This window comes from Xiphophorus hellerii, chromosome 22 (assembly GCF_003331165.1).
Source record: "Xiphophorus hellerii strain 12219 chromosome 22, Xiphophorus_hellerii-4.1, whole genome shotgun sequence".
NCBI classification, from domain to species: domain Eukaryota; kingdom Metazoa; phylum Chordata; class Actinopteri; order Cyprinodontiformes; family Poeciliidae; genus Xiphophorus; species Xiphophorus hellerii.
Window position 1 is genome coordinate 23,480,884 of NC_045693.1, and position 23,311 is coordinate 23,504,194.

The 23,311-nt window shown below is 39.2% G+C and overlaps 1 protein-coding gene across 2 annotated transcripts in view; it reads left to right on the plus strand.

The window, feature by feature from the left end:
• slc8a1b (solute carrier family 8 member 1b) overlaps positions 1-23,311 on the plus strand; it is a 148,220-nt gene that overhangs the window by 14,898 nt on the left and 110,011 nt on the right. For both annotated transcript variants that reach the window (XM_032552898.1, XM_032552897.1), the window contains exons 3-4: positions 2,046-2,210; positions 2,722-3,512. In XM_032552898.1, coding sequence (XP_032408789.1) covers positions 2,046-2,210; positions 2,722-3,512 — 956 coding nt within the window. The remainder of the gene's footprint in view (positions 1-2,045; positions 2,211-2,721; positions 3,513-23,311) is intronic.

Genomic DNA, 23,311 nt, shown 5'->3' on the forward strand with positions numbered 1-23,311 from the left:
TGGTGCAGTAGTATCACATTCACACAATGAATTAGATGCACTTAGTTCGCTGCATGAGTTTATGGGTATTTTGTATTTATAGCTACTAACAGAATAAGTGTATTAAATCCCATCAAGGTAAACTGATGCAATTAAACTTATCACTGCAAACACAAATAACCTCTGTAATTTAATCCATTTCCTGTTTTTGACTCCGATCAGATGCTTTGTGTGATGACGCAGTGTATTTATGTAATTACATTTCCGTTGCTGTGGTGAAAACCGTCCTGTTATTTTTTCACTCGCTGGATTAGTCGTTTTTTTGAATTTTGGAAACTGTGCAGAATTTCTTTGCTGGATTAAAACTTCTCCATTCCTACAATAAAGGCATTTTATTTCAATTTCCAGCTGAGGGTAAAAAAAACAAACTCCAAATTAAAGCCAACAGTATTCCTTAAGGAGGAGTTTCATAACTGCAGGTTAGGCACTTGGTTAATAAAACATTCTCCTAGGTAAAAAAAAATGTAAATGAACATTTTAAGTTTTCACTTGACTGATCACAATAGAGAACCAGAACTCAGATTAGAGTAGGACCCAGATTTGGTTTTAGTCTGAATTGTTTTACTTGACATGGCTAAAACATATTCTAACAATTTAATAGTTAGATGTTAAGTTAACAATAACACCTAATATTATGTATTATACCAACAAATAATCGAATAAACTATTACCAGTTTGTTCAATGGGAATAACTTGAAATGTATTTGTTTTTTAGTTATGTTGAAAAAAATGCTTTACTTTTTTGTAAAGCCAACTTGTTCAAACGTGTTTTCTCATACTGATTTTCGTCCGATGCCGAGTCACCGACGTTCACATGCCACTTAAGTTCACTCAATTTTGTTTTATGACAAATTTTATTTTTCTTGTCCGTTACTGTAAAATGTTGGTCTCCACTCCAGCACAAGGTTAAGACGGTTTCAGTAGAGCTGCTATATTGTTTTTTTCCCCTCAAAACTTCAACAAACACTAAATTAGGTTTAGTTTAATCACTTACAGGAATATCTCACACTGCGTATATGGCTGCTAAGTCTTCAGTAAACACTCATCTTGCCTCTACTGAGGATCTTTGTGAGCTGAAGGCGGAGGCCATGCAGAGATTTGGCAATTGCTAGTTTTCGGGATTAAAGTACATTGAATACAGTTACAAATGTAACTTTTTAATACAGCTCAGTTTGCATTACACTGATAGACCAGATGCTGCAGCGAGCTATGCAGTCGCTCATTTGCTTCTATTTTATAAGGACATTCACAATAAAAGGTTGGAACGTTTAGCTGTGGTAAATGTGTGGTTCTCCCTGGTTGTTTTCTTTTTTTACTAATACTTTTCTACTAATACGACGATACCAAAGTGTCAAGTGCAACCATGCTGATAGTTTTATACAGCAGAAGTTGGAGTTACTGTTAAGACAATAAGTAGTGTGGTAATTACCAAGATTTTATTATTATTTTTTTTTATCCTTCAAAGGACAAGTATTAACTACTTTCCTCCTGGGCTTTTTTTTTTTTTTTTTGGAAGGATTGTCTCGAATAACCAAGAAAAAATAAATCAGTCCAATTTATTACAGCCAAATAAATAACAATGTATAGAAACAACAGAGAAATGGAAATGGTTTACAGTTTCAGCACTGGACACCAACACTATGAGTCCTTAAGGGACAAACAGAGAGTGGCCCCCAGCAACATGATTCACTTCCTTTTTTCCGGCTTTAACAAAGCTACACCCTAAAGAGGGCGTTCCCCTATGCAGCCATTTCATAATGTGTGTGTGTGGGGGGGTGTACATGTGTGTGCACGCAAACAGATAAGATATAAATCTTGTTTTTAAATTTCATCATTTGGATCTGAAATAGAAAAATTACTTTCACCTTAAAGGAAGGAACAATCCTTTATGGGTTTTGTAATATTTTGAGAAGTTTAGTTTTTTTGTTTTGGTTTTTGTTTTGTCTTGGGTTGCTGATAGTCATTGTAACTCCTTTTTTTCCTCTAAATAATTTTTGTTTTTCTAGGTGGACATTGAGATGGATGGAAAGATGCTGAATTCTCATGGTGTTGACTTCCTGGACGGTCCACTGGGTTTGGACATAGATGAGAAGGATCTGGACGAGGAGGAGACCCGCAGAGACATGGCCAAGATCCTGAAGGAGCTCAAACAGAAACACCCCGACAAGGAGGTCGGTATCTCAGCTGAAGGGATTCATTGTCACAGCTGCCTCACTTGGACTTTTTTCCTGGAGGTTTATTTCCTCTGTAGGAAATAAAATGACAAATCTGCAACAGATGAGATGCAGTCCAGCTTCATCGTAGTAATGAATGGTCAAAACTGACAGATTAAAGCAAGTTCCAAAGGAAATAAAGTAGCTGTGGCAACATGCTGGTTAAAAATTAAAATAAAAGATCCCTGGGATAACAAACCCACTCTGCTTTGGTCTTAATGCCACACAATTTTCATTCACAAAACATTTCAGCTGGTGAAGGATGTGCCGCTTGCTTAAAAGAGTCGCAAATATCAATGGTCAATCATGTGTATCTGTTAGACGTCAGACTCCAGTGTATTTACTTTGCATCTCTTACATAGTCGGTAACGGTTGGCCAATCCATCAGTGATGAGGGACTCAATATATTTAAATCAAAATCTTTTTAACTGCTTAGGTGAAAATAATTCAGTTGTTTTCCTCTTACTAGGTGGAACAACTCATTGAACTCGCCAACTACCAAGTGCTGAGCCAGCAGCAGAAAAGTCGAGCTTTCTATCGGTGCCAGGCCACCCGACTCATGACGGGCGCCGGCAATATTCTGAAGAAACACGCTGCGGACCAGGCCCGAAAGGCAGTCAGCATGCACGAGGTCCGCTCGGATGCCGGCGACAATGACCCCGTCTCCAAGATCTTCTTTGAGCCGGCCTCCTACCAGTGTCTCGAGAACTGTGGCACGGTGGCTGTGAACGTGGTGCGGCGAGGCGGCGACCTGGGCAAGACCGTTTCTGTGGAGTACCGGACGGAAGACGGCACGGCCAACGCCGGCTCCGACTACGAGTTCACGGAGGGTGTCGTCGTGTTCAAGCCGGGCGAGACCGTGAAGGAAATCCGCGTGGGCATCATCGACGACGACATCTTCGAGGAGGACGAAAACTTCCTCATCCACCTCTCCAACGTCAAGGTGCTGACCTCCGAAGGCGAGGAGCCGGAGGAGAACGAGTCGGCCAATCACGTGGACTCCGTGGCCTGCGTCGGCATACCGTCGACGGCCACAGTCACGATATTCGACGACGACCACGCCGGTATCTTTACGTTCGAGGAACCCGTTTGCCACGTCAGTGAGAGCGTTGGCACGATGGAGGTGAAGGTGCTGAGGACGTCCGGAGCTCGCGGTGTGGTCATGCTGCCCTACAAGACTGTGGAAGGGACCGCAAGAGGCAACGGGGAGGACTTCGAAGACTCACACGGCGTCCTTGAATTTCAAAACGACGAAATCTTGTAAGTAGCCCCTTGAGCACTATTTGATTTCAAATCGTGATTACTGCACAGTAACATTTGACGTTTGCAAACCACAATTTATGGTTGAGGAAACGAGCCTGTCCAGTTGTGTTGGTAACGATGTGGGAAGCAGAGATGTTGGTTTGATGTGGTGGCCACATGACGCGGCGTGGCGGACGGCTCTGCATCAGTAATCCAGGAGATCCAACAATCCCGTACCTGTTAGCTTCTACCCCCTCCCTCTTTCAATTCCTCCCCCCCCTCATTTCATCTCATTTATTCTCATTGAACTTCTCAAGCCTGCGATTTACTTCGCCATGCCGCTGGTCTCCCCGAGAGGAACGCATTGATTTCTCCACCCTGTTGTTCTTGCGCAGTCAGCACAACGGCTTCAGCCGCCACTGCTTTGGGAGAATGGAGTTACTGGTTAGGTGGCTGCTGGTTTGAATTTTAATTAGACGGAATCTCCTTGTTGTTGGAAACTGAGTCAGATGTGCAGAAGCAACCCCGGGAGTAGTTGGTTTTGCTGGAAAGGGCTCAAAAATTCCACCAGCAGGATGTCGGTGAATGCCAAGAACGAACATGTGTTTTGTTGACTTGAGTCTGAAGCACAAAAGCCTTTTAAGCCATAAATCAAGTTGCTCTTTTAGATGGCCTTATACCTTGTGAAAACCTCCCCGGGCAACTGACTGTTGCAAGCTAGTGGCTTTTTTTGTTGTTGTCTAGTCAGTGAAAAGGGGCTTTAATTTAAGGATCCCCGCAGTGAAAGGATGAATCTCCTGTTCAGAGCTTTACTTAGAGTACTTGTTGGACGGTGAGTCATGGTAAGCATTGTGATTGCTGTTGGACCACATTACAGGAAGCCTTTTGGCTCCACTGGTAAATGCAGCATCTGTAATCTTCATTGTGAACCACTCGGTGTGGGAAACTTGATCCAAATATCAACTAGGACGTGGATCACAGCCACCAGGGTTTTCTTCTTAACAATGTTTTTACTGAGTCACTGAATTTGGATTTTAGGTTTCATTAGGTTGTATTTAGAACTGTAGTTTTTTTATTTATTTATTTTTTATTGGGTGGTTGACATTCGCTCATCTACTTCCTTTATCATATGTACAAGAAAAAAAACCCCCGATCCCTCAAATTCCCATGATGCTCAGCTCTTTGTTTAAAATCATTTTCTGTAAGACTTAAGATGTTGATTTCTCATGTCGTTTTACTTTTGTCAAACAAGACGTCGGTGCTTTCAACTCCTCTCCATAAATTTTTTCTTTTTGTCGTGGCCTTAAGATTTAAGCAGGATACAATAAACTTTCCAATTTCAGGAGTTTATCCTCGTATGGCTAATTAAGGAGAGATTTTTTTGACAATATTAATGCAGGACTATAATCTACTCATAAAAATGGGATTCACAAAGATCTGTCATTGGTTATTTGACAGACCTCATTAGAGCTGACCTACTGCAAGTTCCTCTCCAATAACTCTGAAATGAGATCTTGAATTACGTTTGCTGATGATGTATTAAATGACTGCTGCAGGTTTACTGGACTCTTTGGATAATTAGAATGATTCATTTTAGGTTCTAATAAATCATTTAGATAAATCAATCTGAACTAATTTTAGGTTGGTGGTTTGTTGGAGTCAAAACGTGCTGAGATGTGTGCTACTTCTGTTTTAAGTTTGTACGCTGTAGTTGCTGGCCGTTTTGCCCTGGTGGAGCTGGAGGAGTTTTGATGAGCTAAAATGTCTGTCGCTGTTTTCGCCCTTGGAAGTGAAAGTTGTTCCAAGTGTGAAAGTCAGAAATGATGCCTAGAGTAGAAATTCCTACTGGGGACGTTGGAGGGTGTTGAGTAACTCCAGCTTCAGTTCCCAATATTTCTTTTGTGCACAGACAACAAAGTGGAAGCAGCAGGTCTAAATCTTTTTTTTCTTCTTCTTCTTTCTGATGGATTTCATCATAATAAACCTGTTGTGCATACAGTTATAGTGTCAAAATTGGCTCATTTAGTGTTTGGATGCTTATCATGGAGATATTTCATAGATTTTTATTGCTAATAAATAGCAAATCCCACCAGTTTACTGACTCACGATGAGAACAAAGCTTCCTGACCAAGTCAAATGCAGCATTAAAGCTCAGTTAGTCCTTTGTTTAAGCATTTAGGATTAACATGACCTACAGTAAACCAGAGGCAAAGTAGGATTTATTGGAAACCAAAAGCTAACTTGCAGTCCTTTTCAGATATTGGCTTTGCCTGTTTGACCCTCCAGGTAAACTGTTTGCTTGCGACCAAGACTGACTCAAGCAGGATTTTTAATCATATCTTTGAATGCAAAATGGAGTAGAAAGTACAAAGTTGCCGATATGAAAATAATTACATTTGCTAATGATTCTTCATATTCACATGCGACTGTTTTGTCAGAGACAGCGGTAAGCAGACAAGTCCATCGATGTAACCAGAGGGTGATTTCTAAATGCCTCCAGCAGTTGTCTGTCCTGGTCTTCAGCGGCTGTTGATCCATGATGAAACATGACATTTGGTTAGTAAGAGGAGCTGCTTGTCTTGCTGCAATTAACAAACAAACAAAAAAATAAAAAGCTGCACTCAGAGTTGCTTATTATTGATAATTGGTGCAGAAATTGGGGAAATGACAAACATTTTGGTAAATAAATGAGGAAATTGCCCAACATATTTCCAAAATGTTTCTAGTTCTGCTAAAAGTTATAATTATTATTTTTTTATTTATAATTTTTTAAAAATAGAAATAATTTAAGACATAGTACATGCATAAAAATAAGTTCAACGTGGTTTAATTTTAATGGCTACTCTTGAATTCACGTTTGACTTCATGTTTTCTTTAATGCAGGACTTTAATGTAGGACTATAGATTTTTGCGTTTAATCTTTGTTTCTGTTAATTAATTTTCTGCAGCTATATTGCATTCGCGCTAATATTACTTTGGATCCCTAAACATTTTATTAGTGACGAGGAATTAATAAAAAATATGTTTAATACCTGCTTAAAGGCCAAGTTTACTCAATTCTAATTAAATATTACTATACCGCAGCAAAAAAGGTAACATTGGGGCAAAAAGGATTTTGTCCCGCAACAAATTAATAAGTAGAATACGACACAGAACATTTGATGCAATTAACCTTTTAGGAAACCTAATTACCTTTGACTGTTTAGCTCTAAATGGCTTTATTATTTATCTTTTAGCATAGCTCTAGTAATTGAAAAACGTGAATTTATGTTTGAGAAAAGTAAAAAATGATGGTCCAACAATTTATTGGACTCAAAGGGGGAAAAAAGGTCTGTGAAATTTTCTGGCTTTTTGTTGGGTGTGATCGAATTCTCGAAATAACATGAACTAACATGAGTCGAAGTAAATGAAACAAAAAAAAAGCACACATTACCCGTTTGCTTTATGGAATTACAAATAAAGACGGCTGATCTAAAGAAGATTGCCTGCAGATTGACTCGTGACGCGAATATTTTTCCTTCAATAAAGGAAAGATCAATAAAGGGAGGCAGTTGTGAAAGATGAGTTTGACTGGATGTGGAGATTGGACACTAAAAAAGAAGATGGAATAAAGGTTTGCCTTCCCAAAAGTTTTAATTTTCTTTGACTTTTTCCCCCCTGCCTTGTGTTTCTGTCTTCCGTTGTGGCGGTAAGACACTCGGTTCAGTTTGTTTCTGGAACAGTAGGCGAGCGTGGACTTGCATGCATCAAAAACAACTGAGGAGCAAGATTGCCTCTGTGGTGAAAAGGGTGAGCAATGACAGCAACACAAGCAAGACAAAAAATCTTAAGATAAGAGAAATTCACATAAAATACCATTCCCTGTTTCCACTGCTAATTCTGTCAGGCTAACACAAAGCATTTGACACGCACTAGTCACATTTTTCATTTTGATCCCCTCCCTAAAGTATGAAATATCCTCAAGTAGCTCAAGTTATATAATTTCCATAGTCAGGGAGCCTGTAGAGAAGCATGGTACAGTTGAAAATCAAATTATGCTCCCTCCTACACACACACACACACACAAGCACCGACACACGCAGCGAGCAGACTGCGACTTCGCACTCCAGTAACCGGCATAAATTGGCCATGCGACACACACACACCTTCTCAAGGAAAGAAAAAACAATGTGTACGCGATATTAGATGCTTGTTGGATAGGTCGACTTTTATTTTGTCACCTGGTTGAACCTGAGCAGTTGTTCAGTTAAGAAATGTAATCAGAATTGGAGTCTGTCCAGCAGAATGAGTAGCAGAATAAACACAGGTACTCTTATATTTTCTTTCCTTCAATCACTGTGTTAGAAGTGGATTATTGTTCGGCACGCAGAGTACTGCATGTGTTAAGAATTGCAACATCTTTCCCAAACAATAATTCCGCTCGACAATTGTTGGCAAAAGTGTGCAAACTTATGAGAGTGTGCTTAGAAATGCTATTTGCCCTAATCTCTGTTGGCTGTTTTTCTTTAGACTCTGTGCTTTTTAAGTCATTATTTTTACTGTTAAAATAATAATAATAATAATAATAAAAAAAGGTCATGATTATATTTTTGTCGTATTGCCCAACCCAAAAACTGGTATTTTCATGAGCAGAATATTTTATTTCTTTCTTTCCCATGTGTCATTGCCTCAGTTGAACTGGTTTGGGTTTTGACCGTACCGTTTTAATGTCCTCCTTTCCTTACTCTTTCTACTATGCACTACTTTGTGCTGGCCAGTCACGTACAATCCCAGTACAACACACCGACGTTTGGGGTTAAATATGACTAAATGTGGAAAAAGTTATGAGGTGATTCAATGACATGTACCTCTATTTTTTCTTTTTTTTTATAGCTTGACGTTTTCTTTAACTGCATTTTTTTGTGTGTGTGTGTTTCTGTTGTTCTCTGTTGGCCAGGACTCCCGTGAAGAAGAAGTTGTTGTTTTTTTTTTTTTAATTGTGGCAAAATAAAGGTTAAGTAAATACTTTTTGCAAGGCACCAACTAATCCCCCTCTACCAGCAGTGGACAGACTTGAAATCTGTTCGGTTTTTGCCAGATTGCGCGGCGTCTTTTGATTCGTTTGTTTGGCGCTGCCGAACGAAGCGGACCAGAATCTGCTCTGAAACGCAGACACAAACCCACACAAGCTGTGCTTTAGGAGGTGTGAAGGTTGTTCTCATGTTGCAGGGAACATGTAAAACAACACCTCTCTTGGCAAGAGGCTCACACCTGTTATAGTTCGTGTTTGAAACGGAGAAAAATAAAAAATAAAACAGTTGATCTTGTGATTTCCGTCACCGGGAAACTCAAGCGACTTACACTGGGGACGGACTCGAACAAACCGTTTTTATTTTTCAGATTCTTTTTTTTTTTAATTAGCACCTACTCAGATTAGCACTTTGCTCATTTTGAGAAATTATATTGGCTGTTGAAGGAAAATAGTCACAAAAAAAGGTTTGCTTCACCCAAAATCTGCTTTCCATATCTCAGGAAGCAATGATCCCTTCTCTTACATACTTCCGCATAAAGGTTATTTGGCAATGCCAGATGCAACCCTCTTGTTTACCGTAAACAACACTAAATCACTGCGAAGATTGTGTTAAAACACCCTATTAAACGGATGCCTGAACTGGATTGCTGTGCGTCTTTCTTTCACTTCAGCCACAGACCTTTTTAGAAGAATTACAAATGTGGAAAATTAGTCACTCTGGCCACTTTTCGGAGTGTGACGGATGACAAAAAAGTGGCAAAAGAGGAACTCAGAGGAGAAGGAAAAAGGAGGGGAGGTCAGCAGGCCAGCTGCCTCCACAAAATAATATTACCTTGGCAACTGGATTCCACTGGATGAAGGGAGGAAAGAGTCATTGAGAAAGAGAGAGCCGCAAGAGGGAGAGAGTGATAGAGTAAGAAAGGTGTTGTGAGGAGAAGGGGGAAAAGAGAGGGATGGACCAAAGGGCCAGATGGGGGAGCTGTTTGTTTCCTCATTCTTATTTATTTTTTTCCTCCTGCTGCCAGATGCATCTTCTGATTAGCTTTATTTTCTAATTTAGATCTATCCACGAGAAGTGCGCTTTGCCATAATTAAATGAGGATGCTGAACAAGTACTTGACGTCCCGCCGCAGCGCACACTTCACGACTCTGAAAACTATTAGCTCCAGGGTACGGAACGTGACGCGCCGTTTCTTTTCAGGTCCAACAAAGACACAAGTTGTTCCGAGTCAAAATCCAGCGCCGCAGCTCCATTGAGCCTCTGATGTGCTGCAGCGAAGTGATTCCTCTGCCGTCATTCTTACAGTCGTGTACCAGTGTCCCTTTTTCCAACACGGATAGAATTTGGTTTTCGTAGTGGATTGCTTAACTTTTTCCCAGTCACAAGGTTGCCATGTTGTCCACTGAGCTGTCCAAATAAGCAGCCGCACCCATTTCCAGCAAAAGCTTGGGGTTTGCTTTTGCAGTTCACAAATTTGGATACTGACTCATGTGTGAGTTGAAAAGTGTGACTCTGGGGTTTGGAGATCTGTATCCTAAGACCTTTTTTTTTTTTTTTTTCCCTTAAACGTGCTGTTTAATGGTGTTTAAAAAATCTGTTGTGCTGTTTATGATGTTTGGCTTTTTTGGTATCTGACTAAAATGACTAGAGTTGGGAGTCCTCTCTAGTTTTCTAGAGATGTTGGTCACATTACTCGTGTTTCCATAGCAGTTTTGCAAAATACACTTATTTCGATGCAGCTGAAAAATCACCTCATCGTAGCGCAAAATGTTTAAAAAAAAAAAAAAGTTCTTATTTCTAAACTTGCATATTTCCTTTATGCGAAATTTTATTTAGCAATTTTGCAGTTATATGGTCAATGGAAATGCAGCTACTGTTTCTTACAAGGTGGATGAATTTGTGTTAATTTTAGGTTTTTCTAAGTCTCTTTTGTGTCAAATTACTTCACACCACCATTTGATGTCTTTTTTTTGCCTCTACAGGCAAAAAAAAGGATGCAAAGCTCGCTTTTTAAAAATTTAATCACAATTATAGCTATAACAAGGATAGCAAAAAAAAAAAAAAACAGTTTTATGCAATTTTTAAAATACTGGTGGATCAGCTGATGATTTGGGGAAATAAATATGCTTTTTTTTATGTGGTAAGGTAAATGTTAGCGGAACTGGTCAGAAAAGTAGGGTAATCTGTCAGTTTTAAGCAATATGTACGCTGAGGTGAGTGAATCTGGTTTTCATCACCTTGTCTCAGTGGGCGTAGAAACATTTAAGTCAGATTAAACCAAAAGCTTGAACTGCCAAAGAATTAGCATAGCTGAAAAATGGCTGCTGTGTAAACGACTAAGCCACAACAGGTTGTGGGATAGTTGGTTCTTTTGTTAGCTGCAGGTCCATTTATTGAGGTGTAGCTCCTTATTGTTGCAAATCTGGGACTTTTCCAAACAAAACTGCTCATGTTTCTGGTAAGAGGTCGCTAGATTGTACTTTTTCTATGGAAGGATCCGCTTTACCAATCAAAATGACAAGAGTGTAATCAGTCTAACACCACTGCTTTACCTAAAGTTTTGTTCTAGTCGGTCTTTTGCAGTAGGAATTATTCAAATTAATGAGATGACATTGTGGATTACAATCTGATTCAGTGACATAATTATGTTTTGCTACATCACAACATCAGCAGTATTGGAAGACATAAATTTCTTGATCTTTTTTTTTTTGTTAAATCTTGACTTATCAAATGTTCAGCTCAGATAAACGGAAGCTGCAGCTTGACACGTCGACTGAGACGTGCATTTGGAGCACGGTAATATGTCTTCCCTGAATTTGTGAATTGTGCCCACTAAGCCCTGGGAAGGCAAGTGGGACTGCTAAAGCCAATAAAACAAACAAACAAACGATAAGGCCAATGTGCCCGTATTTGCTCACACAAAGACTGGCAGTGGGTGACGGCTTTATGGTTTGCAGTGTGTAGCTTATCTAATCAAAATAAGAGCTCCAGTAGGATTCCTAGCCTGTCTGCCCCAAGTACGCTTTTAATGGCCGTATTTGAGCTGGTTAATGCTGTCGTGCTGATGCTAATTATTTTTGTTGTGCCAGGTCCAGGATGCAGGATCTGAATGTTACCAGACTATAGTGCCCCGTTTGTCAGAGTGTTGGTCCGTGTGTGGGATTGATTCTGATTTCTCCTGGGTTTCTCCCATTGGAGGCTTTTTTTTTTTTTTTCCCAATTCAAGGAAGCACCAAGGTATGTTTTTCTTCTGGCCTTGGAATCATCCAAAATACGCTGAACATCAGGAGTTCATACTCAAATGGACAAATCTAAATCTGCTACACTAGTTGCATAAAGAACTTGCCAAGAATTTTTTTTTTAAATGACTATAAAGCCATTCTCAAACAATGGTAGCAATGTTTCTTTGTGTGTTTTGTCATTTAGACTGTCAATTATAAGAGATCAGAAATTGTTCTTCCAAGGAGAAAAAGTGATATTAAGGTTTTTTTTTTGGTTTGTTTTTATTTGCATTTTTAGAGACAGGAGCATTCAAATTAAATCTGTTTTTATGTTTTAGTTTGATGATTAATTTGTGTGATTGTGCATTTAAGAATGTCATTGGGTTAAGGAGGCACACGAAAATAGTTCCCACAAAATCAAGACCACATTTTCTGCGGGCAGACGCCAGCATGCGTCTGTGTGAACTCATGCGTGCTTTTGGATTTACTCATTAACACATGAACACTCCAGCTTGACTTGTTCGTTTCCTTTTCTTCCTCTGAATGCTGTTCCATTAGTGCCCCGTTGCCGTAGGTAACCACGCCAATGGCTGGTGCGCTATGCGGTCAAACGCTCCCAGTCGTAGTAAAGCTCAGGCTATTTCACGCTCCGATAGGCCTCTCTTTCCGTGGCTTTCCTTTAGTTTTCCATTTATTGTACTGTACAGAGAGAGGGAGCGAAGTGTGAAGACGGGCTGAGGAAAGGGCAGGAAATCAATGGATGTGTGGGAAAAAAAATTACTAATAAATACGAAAGGACAACAGGGGCGAGTAGGCAGGTGCATTGAGTCTATGAAGGGAAGTTGCCTTTAGAAACAATGAGTACAATTAAAGCGAGTCGGACAAAAATGCGAACACTCTGGGCTTTCAGATTAAAGTTTCTCTACTCGCACTCATGTTACGTCATTTCCTGTTTTTCGTAACCTTTTATTATTGTCTTCATAACTTATGGGTGAGAACAAGTGGTTAAGTATGTCTTGGTCAGTTTTCACACATTCTCCTATTTTTATAGTTGAGTAGTTTTTGAATAAACACGGAAACAAATAACCGACAAAATGCTAATATCAAATGTTTAATGTGCAGTATTTTAATCGTTTTGAAATATTTCCTTGTGTCATTCTAATCTATTTGTGCCAGAGATACACCCAAATAATTTAGTAACCTATAATTCAATATTTTGTCACATAATCACATTTCTTTACCAGAGACTGAATAGATAAGAAAAAATACTTTCATTGGTTGTCAAAGCAGGAATAAAGAAATCTGACATAAATTCACACCTGGTTGGTGCAATTGCCACAAAACACATGGCCACTTTTGTAACATAAATTGCGCAGATGTCACTGCGAATGTAAAGTCTGACAAGTCATTATTTGAGTTTCTTTCGGTATGGCAACAATTTGGTCCAAACTTGACCATCTTGGCTGAATGAATAAAAAAGAAATCAGAGGAAGGACAGATTTAAAAGCCTTCCAGGAGTAGTTCAGTTTATTCAGGCTGTAAAATTTGTAGTAGATACCAGGAAGGCCAAGTGGAACACAGCAAAGATGCACCTTTTTATCCATCTGAGGCTTCAACCTTCGTCTGTCATGGAACGTGATTTATTTGGAAATTCTGGCTGCTTTTTGGACCAAACAGATAAGATAAACACCAACACTGCCGTTTATGTAATGCTCACTGTACCTATTGCAGCCTGTAGCAGAAAGACAAGAAAAAAAACTGTTTTCAGGAAAGATATAATTTACTGGCATTTACACCCAAAAGTCAAAGATGTACAAAAAAATTATGTGATTGGAAATTGGTGACAAAACTCTGATTGGTCTGATTTTGATTAAAAGAGAAATCAGTTCCTGCAGTGCAGAGCAGATCTCAATTTAAGATTCAAATTGCGCAGATTTAATATGGATCATTATGCAGACTTCATGAATTGAACACATAAAATATACAACAATTTATTTTTTTTCCTAAATTGGCCTGATTAAACCTGATTAAAGCACTTTCCAATTGGAAGATTCTCATGAGCCTTGCAACAGGACCGGAAAGTCAAACATTTGATCTGGGAAAAAAAGTTCAAAGTTGCATTATGTGAATCTTAAATGTCACGTTCATTAAGCAGCACACTGAAAAATAATAACTTAGAAAATTGTAAACATAACAGTTGAAACAATCTTTGTCCTTGATAGGATAAATCTGGATTTTTAAAGTCAATTGAGAAATCAATAGGTAAATGGTATCTGTATTTCCACCCAATTTTACCTTTAAATACAGAAAAGAGTCTCCCTTAATGCTTGAGCGCTTTCAGCTTTGTTTTATACCGCTTTATCGTTTTCTCAAGTTGTGTACAAATCAGAGGACAAAACATCCGATCTTCTTTTTGTCTTGCAAGCAGCATCAGTGGTAGCAAAGAAAACAGATGCAAGTGTTAAAAATAACTAGACCAGCTAAGCCAGATTAGGGCTTTAAAAATTGAAACGGCCAAAAAAATAAATAAATAGTGAAGCTTTGTCTTTCTGGAGCAGATGTGATTTTGACACCAGCGCGAGTGATGTGATAACCTCCTGACAGCTACTCCATGTACGTATCTGTTGTGTGACCTTTCAGTAACCTGGACTCATGATGAACAGATTACATTAGAAAGGATCAGCATTCCACAATAAAGGCGTATTTGAAAATGAACTTAAGTTTGAGCTTGTCGGATTTGCAATGGCAAACATTGTTTTGTTTTGTTTAGTTTTTTTTTGGTAAGGCTTTCAGTATTTTGAACATTTAGACACAACTGTAAAAACATTAAAATGCCAACCTTGTAACAGTTTCTCATTAAAATGGCAGCCTAAATGATGATGATGATAAACGATCCAGTTTGCAATACTAACCTGTACAAAAAGCTGTATGGCATAAACTTGGAAAATGTGTCTTTTTTTCTGCTCAACACTCCTCTGTCTTCTTTAGTGCTATAATACTCGGTAAGAAGCCTGACTTTTTAAGATCTTATTCTCTTTTTTTGGCACCAGAGGCCATTGACAGTCACTAAATAGGAAATGGGTGGTGGGAGGAGGAGGAGAGAAGGAGCGGATGTGCAGAAAAGGTGCAAAGGCCAGGAATTGATCCCAGTATGGCTATGCCATCCCACAGCCTCTGCACCATGCAGTGACCCTGATGTCACATTTTAGGAATTGGAGAAAAAGAAAAAAAAATCCAAATACACAAAAATGAGCTCATCCAAACACGGTAGTAAAAAGAGATGCTACTATATAACAATTCAGCTGCTTACTTTATTGTAAACTTTTTAAACGTGTTAAATAAGACCTCAACATTGACACTGAAGCCCTATATCAGCTTCTAAAAAAATCAAATCAAAAAATCAAATAAAATTGTGTTGCGTAAACGAGCTATTCACTAATAGCTCGTTTACACAACACAATCAGGAATTTAGTTAAGTCATCAGTTCCTTCCCATAAGTTGCCACTTCATCCCAACTTTCATTTCGGAACTGTCCAACCATTGCCTTTCCGTTTGTCTCTTTGTAGTTCAATATTTTTTAAAATAAAAATGATCATAAAAAGGCCCAAATTTCTGATCCGTGTCTAATTGCTAACGCTGATGAATGACTCCTTTTACTTTTTCGGGCACAAAAAGAACCAAAGAATGAATTGGTGAAGGTCCAGAATCAACAGCAAAGCCAACACCTTTTGTCAAAATAGTCTGTCATGTGTTACTAATGCCCAGTTCTCAAGTCTCCACCCAGAAATAGGTTAGACTGAACAGGAAAAAAAAAATCCTAAAACAAAACAAAAAAACATGCCAACCCATCTGTTCATCTGAATTTGTATCAGTTACCGTTGTGTGTTTTTTTTTTTTTTATAGTTTATTTAGCATACTTCTTTTTTCAGTGAGTACTTTGTCACGGGAATCAGGTTGTTCAGATGTTTATCATTAACAGCTACAGCAGCGGGCATCTCCTTTTATAACGCACCTCATCTTTATCAGTGCACTTCCAACTTGGTCTAATCCTTTTTTGGAAAACTTCTCCCTTGTTGCCATTTGACCAAAGCTATGCTGGCTATGTTTACATGCTGTAAACAGAAAATGATCACACAGGGTAAAAGAGAGGGAGGCAAGCAGACGGGTGTGGACAGGGGAGGGAGGGTCGAACAAAAAAATGCTTTCGGGCTGGGGAGAGATGGGAAGCACTTCTGGGTACTCGATCATGTACATGACTTAAGAATCTTTTCATACTAAGATAGGTGTACAAAGTCAGCTACAGCAGAAGTCCGGCTAAGTGGTCTAATCCATCATTTATCACATGTGATTACAATGGAGCAGATATATTAGCCTTGTTGGATCCCCGTGCTTGCGCACAGCTCCATTCATCAAAAATGGGAGAAGAGAATGAAATCAAGTAGAGGAGAAAGTGATTAATATGTCTTGGACAAAAAAATGCCTGTATAAAATATTAATGCAGCCCAGGAGCATTATCAGACTTAAAACTATGGACAGTCGTGACAAATCAGCCTATGGCTGTGAAGGCATGGCGCAAATACCACTTGTAGTAATTGGTTTGCCTTTGGTGGTACTCTGAAGAAATACTGGTATTATTTGCATGATAAATCTAACATGATCTGAGATGGAGTGGATGGTATTACACTAGGACAGGGGTGTCAAACTCCAGTCCTCAAGGGCCAGTGTCCTGCAACTTTTAGATGTGCCTCTGCTGCGCCACACCTGAATAGAATAATTAGGTCATTAGCAAGACGCTGGAGAACTGATCTACACAAGGAGGAGGTGATTAAACCATTTCATTACAGTGTTTTGTACCTGTGGCACATCTATAAACTGCAGGACAGCGGCCCTTGAGGACTGGAGTTTGACACCTGTGCACTAGGAGGAAATGATGCGTTCAGTTTACATTTAAAGTCCAAACTTGGAACAGGGAATAATGACAAACCAATGACAACCAGTTTCAACTCTGAGCATGAAAACCAACGGCCATTACCAAGACAAGGAAATATGTATATATATATATATATTTTTTTTTACTTTGGCTATGATTAAGTTTTCTATTTAAGTGTTTTTGAATTAAATTTTCTAGGTTGGTGTCTGTGGGGAAGTTAAAGGTTTGCGAATCAGTAATGTAAAGAAGGGGTTCACAAAATGTTCCATGCCATGAAATGGCATTAGCTACTGCTGGTAAACCCAGAGACGAAGCTACAAAATATGTAAGGCAACGCTGACTTTTAAAATGTTTGTTCGTCTCTTCTGTTCACTATTCAATAATCATTAGTTTCATTTAGCAAAAGGATGGTTCCTTCAGTCGTTTTCCTGACAGAAACTTTGCACTTGCTACGTTAGCTTGAGGAGCAAGCTAGCTCAACGAGAAAGATGAGCATGGCAAATAACATTTCAATAAATTATTTTTTCTTGTTTTATAATGATTGAAAAGCTGAATCTATTTTATATATAAAATCTAAGGGGTTTTTTTTCATTTCTTTTTTTTTCTTCCCTCCAGTTCCCACTAAAAACCGCTGCTTTAGAGAATAAACACTTATCCAGTTTTAGTATCAGCATTAGTGTTAACTTTGAGTCGTCTTCACTCTGTAGCAGCTTCCACTCTAACAGTTGTTAGTATTGCGTTGTAAAAGTCAGCAGGATGCATACACTGACTGGAAAACGGTTTTAATTTACGACTAGCCACTCACCTTTCTGGCCAAATTGAGCTTAACAAAAAAAAAGAAAAGCCAGTTTCGGTCACCAGCCATTTTCTGGGTGGATTTCCAATCTTATCTTTTACACTTCACTCATGTGTGGTCCAGAATTGGAACCCTGAACCGCTGTGTGATTCAGGTAAACACTTTCTGCAGATAAACTGCGTGGCGAGCTGAGAGCTGCGTTTATCCAGAGAAAGCTAAACTGATTTCTGGTGCTTAGTGGCTCATATCACTGCAAGAGATTTGATGCAGGACAGTGAGTCGGAGCTTATAGGCGGAATATATATCTGATGGCAGTCTCTCTCTCACACACACAATCACTGCTTCTTTGATAGGGGCACTGCTGGCTGCACCGAGAGAAAAGAGACACGGCATGCCCTGCGGTTAAGTGCAGCTCTGGACGGCGCACGCACACGAACGCACACACACCATTTGCTGCAGCGACTGCAGTGAGAGCTAATATGCACAATCTCCTCTGTGCAGAATCCTGGGCTTACAGTGATTATTTATCCATCTCTTTTCATCTCTTCTCCCACTCTATCGGTGGAATACAAAGCTGTACGTACAGTATAATACGTCTTCATGCTTCCTCATTTAAAGAAGCTCATCAGAAGAATCCAGGCTCTGATCTATAATAGATTTCACCTTTTAAATCCAGTCGAGGTGTTGAGGGGATTTGGATAAAGGGGTAGAGACAGCTAGTGGGTGTAGAGCCGCGAAAAAGCTATTTTTTTTCTTTTTTCTTTTTCCTAATATTGTAGATTCGCTTCCTATACAGGATCCTCATTATCTGGAATTTTAATATGAAACGCCGTCATTCTTAAAGGTTTGGGAGCGTTGTTGTACATCAGTGTTGGATTGCACACACTGGGTTTGGTGGGTTTGAGAAGGAATATTCTTTAATGATGTAAAAGCCTTGCAAGATGAGTTTAGAATGCAGCGTACAATGACTCGATGCCTCAATGCCTCAGTTTGCCTTTTCCAGTGTGTAAAGTTGGGGTTTGTTCATATCATAAATACATAAAGATTTGTTTCAATTCATTTTCGTTTTGTTTTCTTTACAAACCCACCTTCATTACCTAAACTAGTCTTTTATCACCAGACTGGACAGAATAAAATTTCTTTTTGGTAGTTTTTGTCTATTTTTTTTTTCCAACTTCTATTTTTGTTCACTAAAGTTGTTTGTGATCATCTCACCACAGCAGCATTGAAAATCTAGTATTGTCTGATAACTTGTTGGGCTGCCCAACTAATGCCAGAAATTTTGATTGAGAGGCGTTTCAAGGACAGCAGCTACACCTTTTGACGAATGATGGCTTTATTGCTTTCCTTGGCAGCCACAAAACTCTGTTTCCAACTAAGACAGAGTTTCTCCGTCTAGACATGAAGGCTGCTATGAACCCTAAATCCCGATGCTTTGTTACACATCAGTCGAAACCTGAAGCAGTAATAATGCAAGGATTAATTACCTGCTGTCAACCAGTAAAACATTCGGGACTAAGCGTGCACTGCTGGACAGAAATTGCTGACCAAAGCATGATTTCCCTGACCTGTCATCAAATATATTATAGAGGCTGTTCCCTTTTTACAAATGCTGTTGGGTAGATACTTGCCATACAAGGACACACACACACACAAAGATATATAATTTAGCTCAAATATATTCTCAATAACAAAGAAATCACATTAGTTTTTTTCTTGCTAGCAACATTCACATAGTATAAGCTAAAAGTTTGGACTCAGTCAATATAGGGCCAAACATTTGAAGTTATTTTTTTTTGCTCAAATTGCCCTTAAAGAAACTTTCCACAGGGTTGGGAGTATATATTCTGTTATCAAATGTCGCTTTTATTGATCAACCTTTTTTAAATTTGTTATTCAGTTTAGCTTTAGGTACATAAACTAAATTTATCAACTTAAAGAAAACAAACTGGTTGAGGCAAAAGTAGCTACTTCTAAGAAAGCAAGAAAAAAAACAAAATGCCTGACAACGGTTTAGTAGAAATATATTCTAACTCTTCATATAACAGTTAAATTCTTTTGTCGCAAGGTACACAAACGAAAGTGTTTTTCGTTTTGTCTGTAAATTTGATTTTGCTTCCAAACCTTTGGCCTTTTTAAAGTTTGCTTTATGGATCTTGTGCTGTTGCGGTGTGGACAGTAAGCTACTATACATACTGTTCTGAACAAATCTTCACAGCTGTACGAATTTCATCCAGTCTACCCTCCCATCAGTGTTTCAGTAGCTGCTTATGGCTGACTTTAAGTGAGGTTGTGCGTATGGCTGTCATGAACGGCTGGAGTCTGTCCATCCAGATAACGATATTCCAGGAAGAGAGCTGATCTAACATGGAGAGAACGCTTCAGTAGATCCATGTACATAAGTCATATGTGGTCAAAAAGTCAACTCTGTAGAATGAGATGTGATTTTTATCTATAGTAGCATTTAGATAGCCATAGCATGCGCACTATGATGCTGTCCTCAAAGCAGTTTTGTCTCTGGTCTTCAGAATACAAAATGTAGAAACGCCTTCAGAAGAATTTGGTCTCCAGCGCTACCACTGCTCACTCCATGGCCTTTCCTCTCACTGTTATAATTCTGTCTCTTTCACTCAATACCCAAACTTATGACCTGAGGTGACTGGGTATTGTCTGTAGCTTCCCTCCCCTTTAAAATGCTGCCCTGGTAGAAATCAGGGGCTGCAACTAGTGGTCAGAGTTCAAACAACTTCCTTAAAATCAAGCATTTCAATTCTTTAAAATGATATTTTTTGTATAAATATTAAACCCTGTAAAACCCAAATTAAGCTGCTTATGCACAGACATTTCAAATGTATGCAGGGAGGCTAAATCCAACAGCTGACATTTAATATAAAGTCTCTATAGTGTGTGCGCTAATTCTGCTGATAAATTATTCAAACTCTTCATGTCAGCTTGAGTCTGCTGGGATCCGACCCGACTAGTTCTCCGGTGTTCCCAGGCATAAAAACGCAGTTTGGGAATTCCAGCGGGGAATTCCCCTGGTAGCTTTGATTCAGAAGAGGCTTTTGGTCCTGTTAGATGCTTGTAAGCTCTACCTTTCAGTCCTCATGTCGGTGGGAGGCCTCAGACAATTTCAGTATTACAAATGGGAGTTTTGCGATCGACGTTCAAACTCCAGTGTTGCGTAAAGATTTGTCCCGATTCTTGCTAATTCTGATTACTCTAAGAACAGCTGCAAGTAGGCGTTCTAGCCTTTTGCGAGCTGTCATTGAGTGGTTAGCTGACTGCTTGAGGCGATGTGTAAAATAGTAAAATAGTATTTTGATATTTGACATTTTACAATATGTTTAGCATGTGGTCATGAGTGTCACCCTGCATGTGTGTAAATCCTAAAGTATCTAAATTCCTACCTCTAGAGCCAAGATTTCCAAAAGACTAACACCATTTTTCAAACCCAGACTGCTTGATAACTGAGGTCAAACTCAATTGGGCAATAGAGATCAGCTTTGCTGTGATACTCTTGGCCTTAATGTTGTCTGCCTGAAGTCTTTTGCTCCCTCGCTGCCTGACATGTTGCAGAAAATTGTTTCCTTTTTAAACAGCTTAGTCATCCTTAAAAAAGCAAACTCTTAGACTCCCTCTCTCTGTTACTGCATCCATAACAAAGAGCCTGACCAAGTGACGCTCACATGGTGTTTACTGATCAGAAAGGATGGACTGTTTTGAGTTTTTGACTCGGTGAAGCTGAAATCTGCCCATCGCCAGCTGACTTGTTGGTATTATCTTCTTTTGTAGACTTAAAAGAAGATTATTTACCTTCAGTTAAAATCCTTTGCAAGGTAGAACTATTTTCCAGACACACAGTCTTTAAGCTCCTTGTAAAAGCTGAGGAGGCTAGGCTGAGTCTAATATTTTTTTATATAGTTCCTTAACTCCCAGATGCTCGCCATAACTTAGTTTTTGCTTTGTGTAATACTTCAACACTCTGGAAAATCACTAAACATCTGGATCCCACATCAGACAAATTTACTTCCCCCCCCAGTCAAAGTTATGAACATAACTTGGTTGTTTTGCTTTATTCGAGACGGAACTTAGTTTTTGATTCTATAAAATCTGTCAGAAAAAAAATCCTCCTAATAGAGATTCTTCCAGAAGCTTTTGTTTTTTATTATGTCAGGCTCCAAAGACAAAGCTGGTTTAAACTTTCTTAGAAAGCAACGCTGAACAAATGTGTTCAAATAGAAGCTCCTTGCCAGTGTTTGTTCTTCCAGTTGCATTCTTGATAAACTATGTATATCCTCAGCTGCGGTGTATTTCAGTGTTCCAGGTCAAGGTCTTGCACAGATGGTGTACATGTTTCAACAATTTAGAAATGCATTCCTTCTCTTCCTCGAATGTTTTAAAAGAATGTGAGGGCATCTCTAAGTTTACTGTCGTAAGCTTAGACAGTTTATTTACTGTCGTAAACTTAGAGCGTAAACCAATTCAAAGTCTTTATTCAGATAAATTGCTACTGATTCAGACCAGAGGTTCAACGTTAGCGAGGGCAGTGCACCTGATTAAGAGGAATAAGGTTATAGTGAGTTCACTTCTTATAAATTATACATGAGGGAAACGGAGGCAAAGCTGCTGACACTTTTTTTCCCCCTCTCTCTTAGTTGGAAAAACGCTATAATGGCAATAAAATTCTTACCAAACTTATTCATAGAACTCCAGGCCACCGAAGTTCTTTTTTTTTCCATTAGACGCATTTTTGAAAGAAAGGCCCTGTTACATAATCAGGAAACTGCAGATAATTTACTGGACTTAAAAAGAAATGATGAATGAACTCCTCCTCGCGCTGTGAATATTTATTGCAAGTAAACGTCTCTTCTCGGTCTGCTGGAATGTTTATACCAACACGACTCGGAAGAGGGAAGCGGCGGCCGGTGAGGAGGCAGCTGGGAAACGTGTTGAGTGAAATGAAAGGAGTCAGATTTGGAGAGAAAAGTAAATCCACACTCTCATCCATCAGTAATGGCAGGCTGTCTATATGTTGAAGGACTGAGCTGTGCAAAAAGTGCCCTGGTGGGCCCTGCTGCCCGTCGCCGTGGTGACAGGCATCTCCCCTGTGAGTCATGATTGGTCAAACGGATTGTCAGTAAGCAGAGAGCCTGGGTGTGTGTGTGTGCGTGTGTGTGCTCGCAGAACAATTTATGACTTCACATGGTGGCAGTGAGAAATGCCCTCATGTGTTCTCTGTACTTCATGGATTCTCTCTACCTCTCTCTCTCTCTCTCTCTCTCGCTCGCTTAGAAAAACACACAGGTGTTATTTTCTTCTTCTGACCCTGGAGCAAATGGTTTTTGTTGAAGACATGCAGGTTAATCGCCAGGGCTGGAGAGAGAAGGGTGGTCAGGTTTGGCTCGGCAGCAATGCAAGTGAAGATTTAAAGTCGGTAGGCGAGGAATAGAGCTGTGTTGTAACAAACCTCAGTCGTCATTGTGTACATTGCATTTGCCATAAAATCCTTGGATGTGATATTTAATGTACTACATGCCTGTTAGCATAGTCGGTCAGTATGTTACTGTCATGTAGAGCTCAAAATCTAAATATTTATGCAACGTGCAAGTTTATTTGCCGATGAGCGAAAGTGGACTACCAAAATAAAAGCTGTTTCTTGGGAACTTCTACATAAACGTCTCATGGCGAGACTGAATTGCTTCAATAGTTGCTCGTCGCCTCTTGTTTCTTCTCAACACGCACAGTGTTTTATTTTGATAGTCCACTTCTGCTTAGTTAATTAGCATATTTAGCTTGTATGCATGTATAATCTACATATGTAGCTGAACTAAATATTTAGCTTAACTAAATATTAA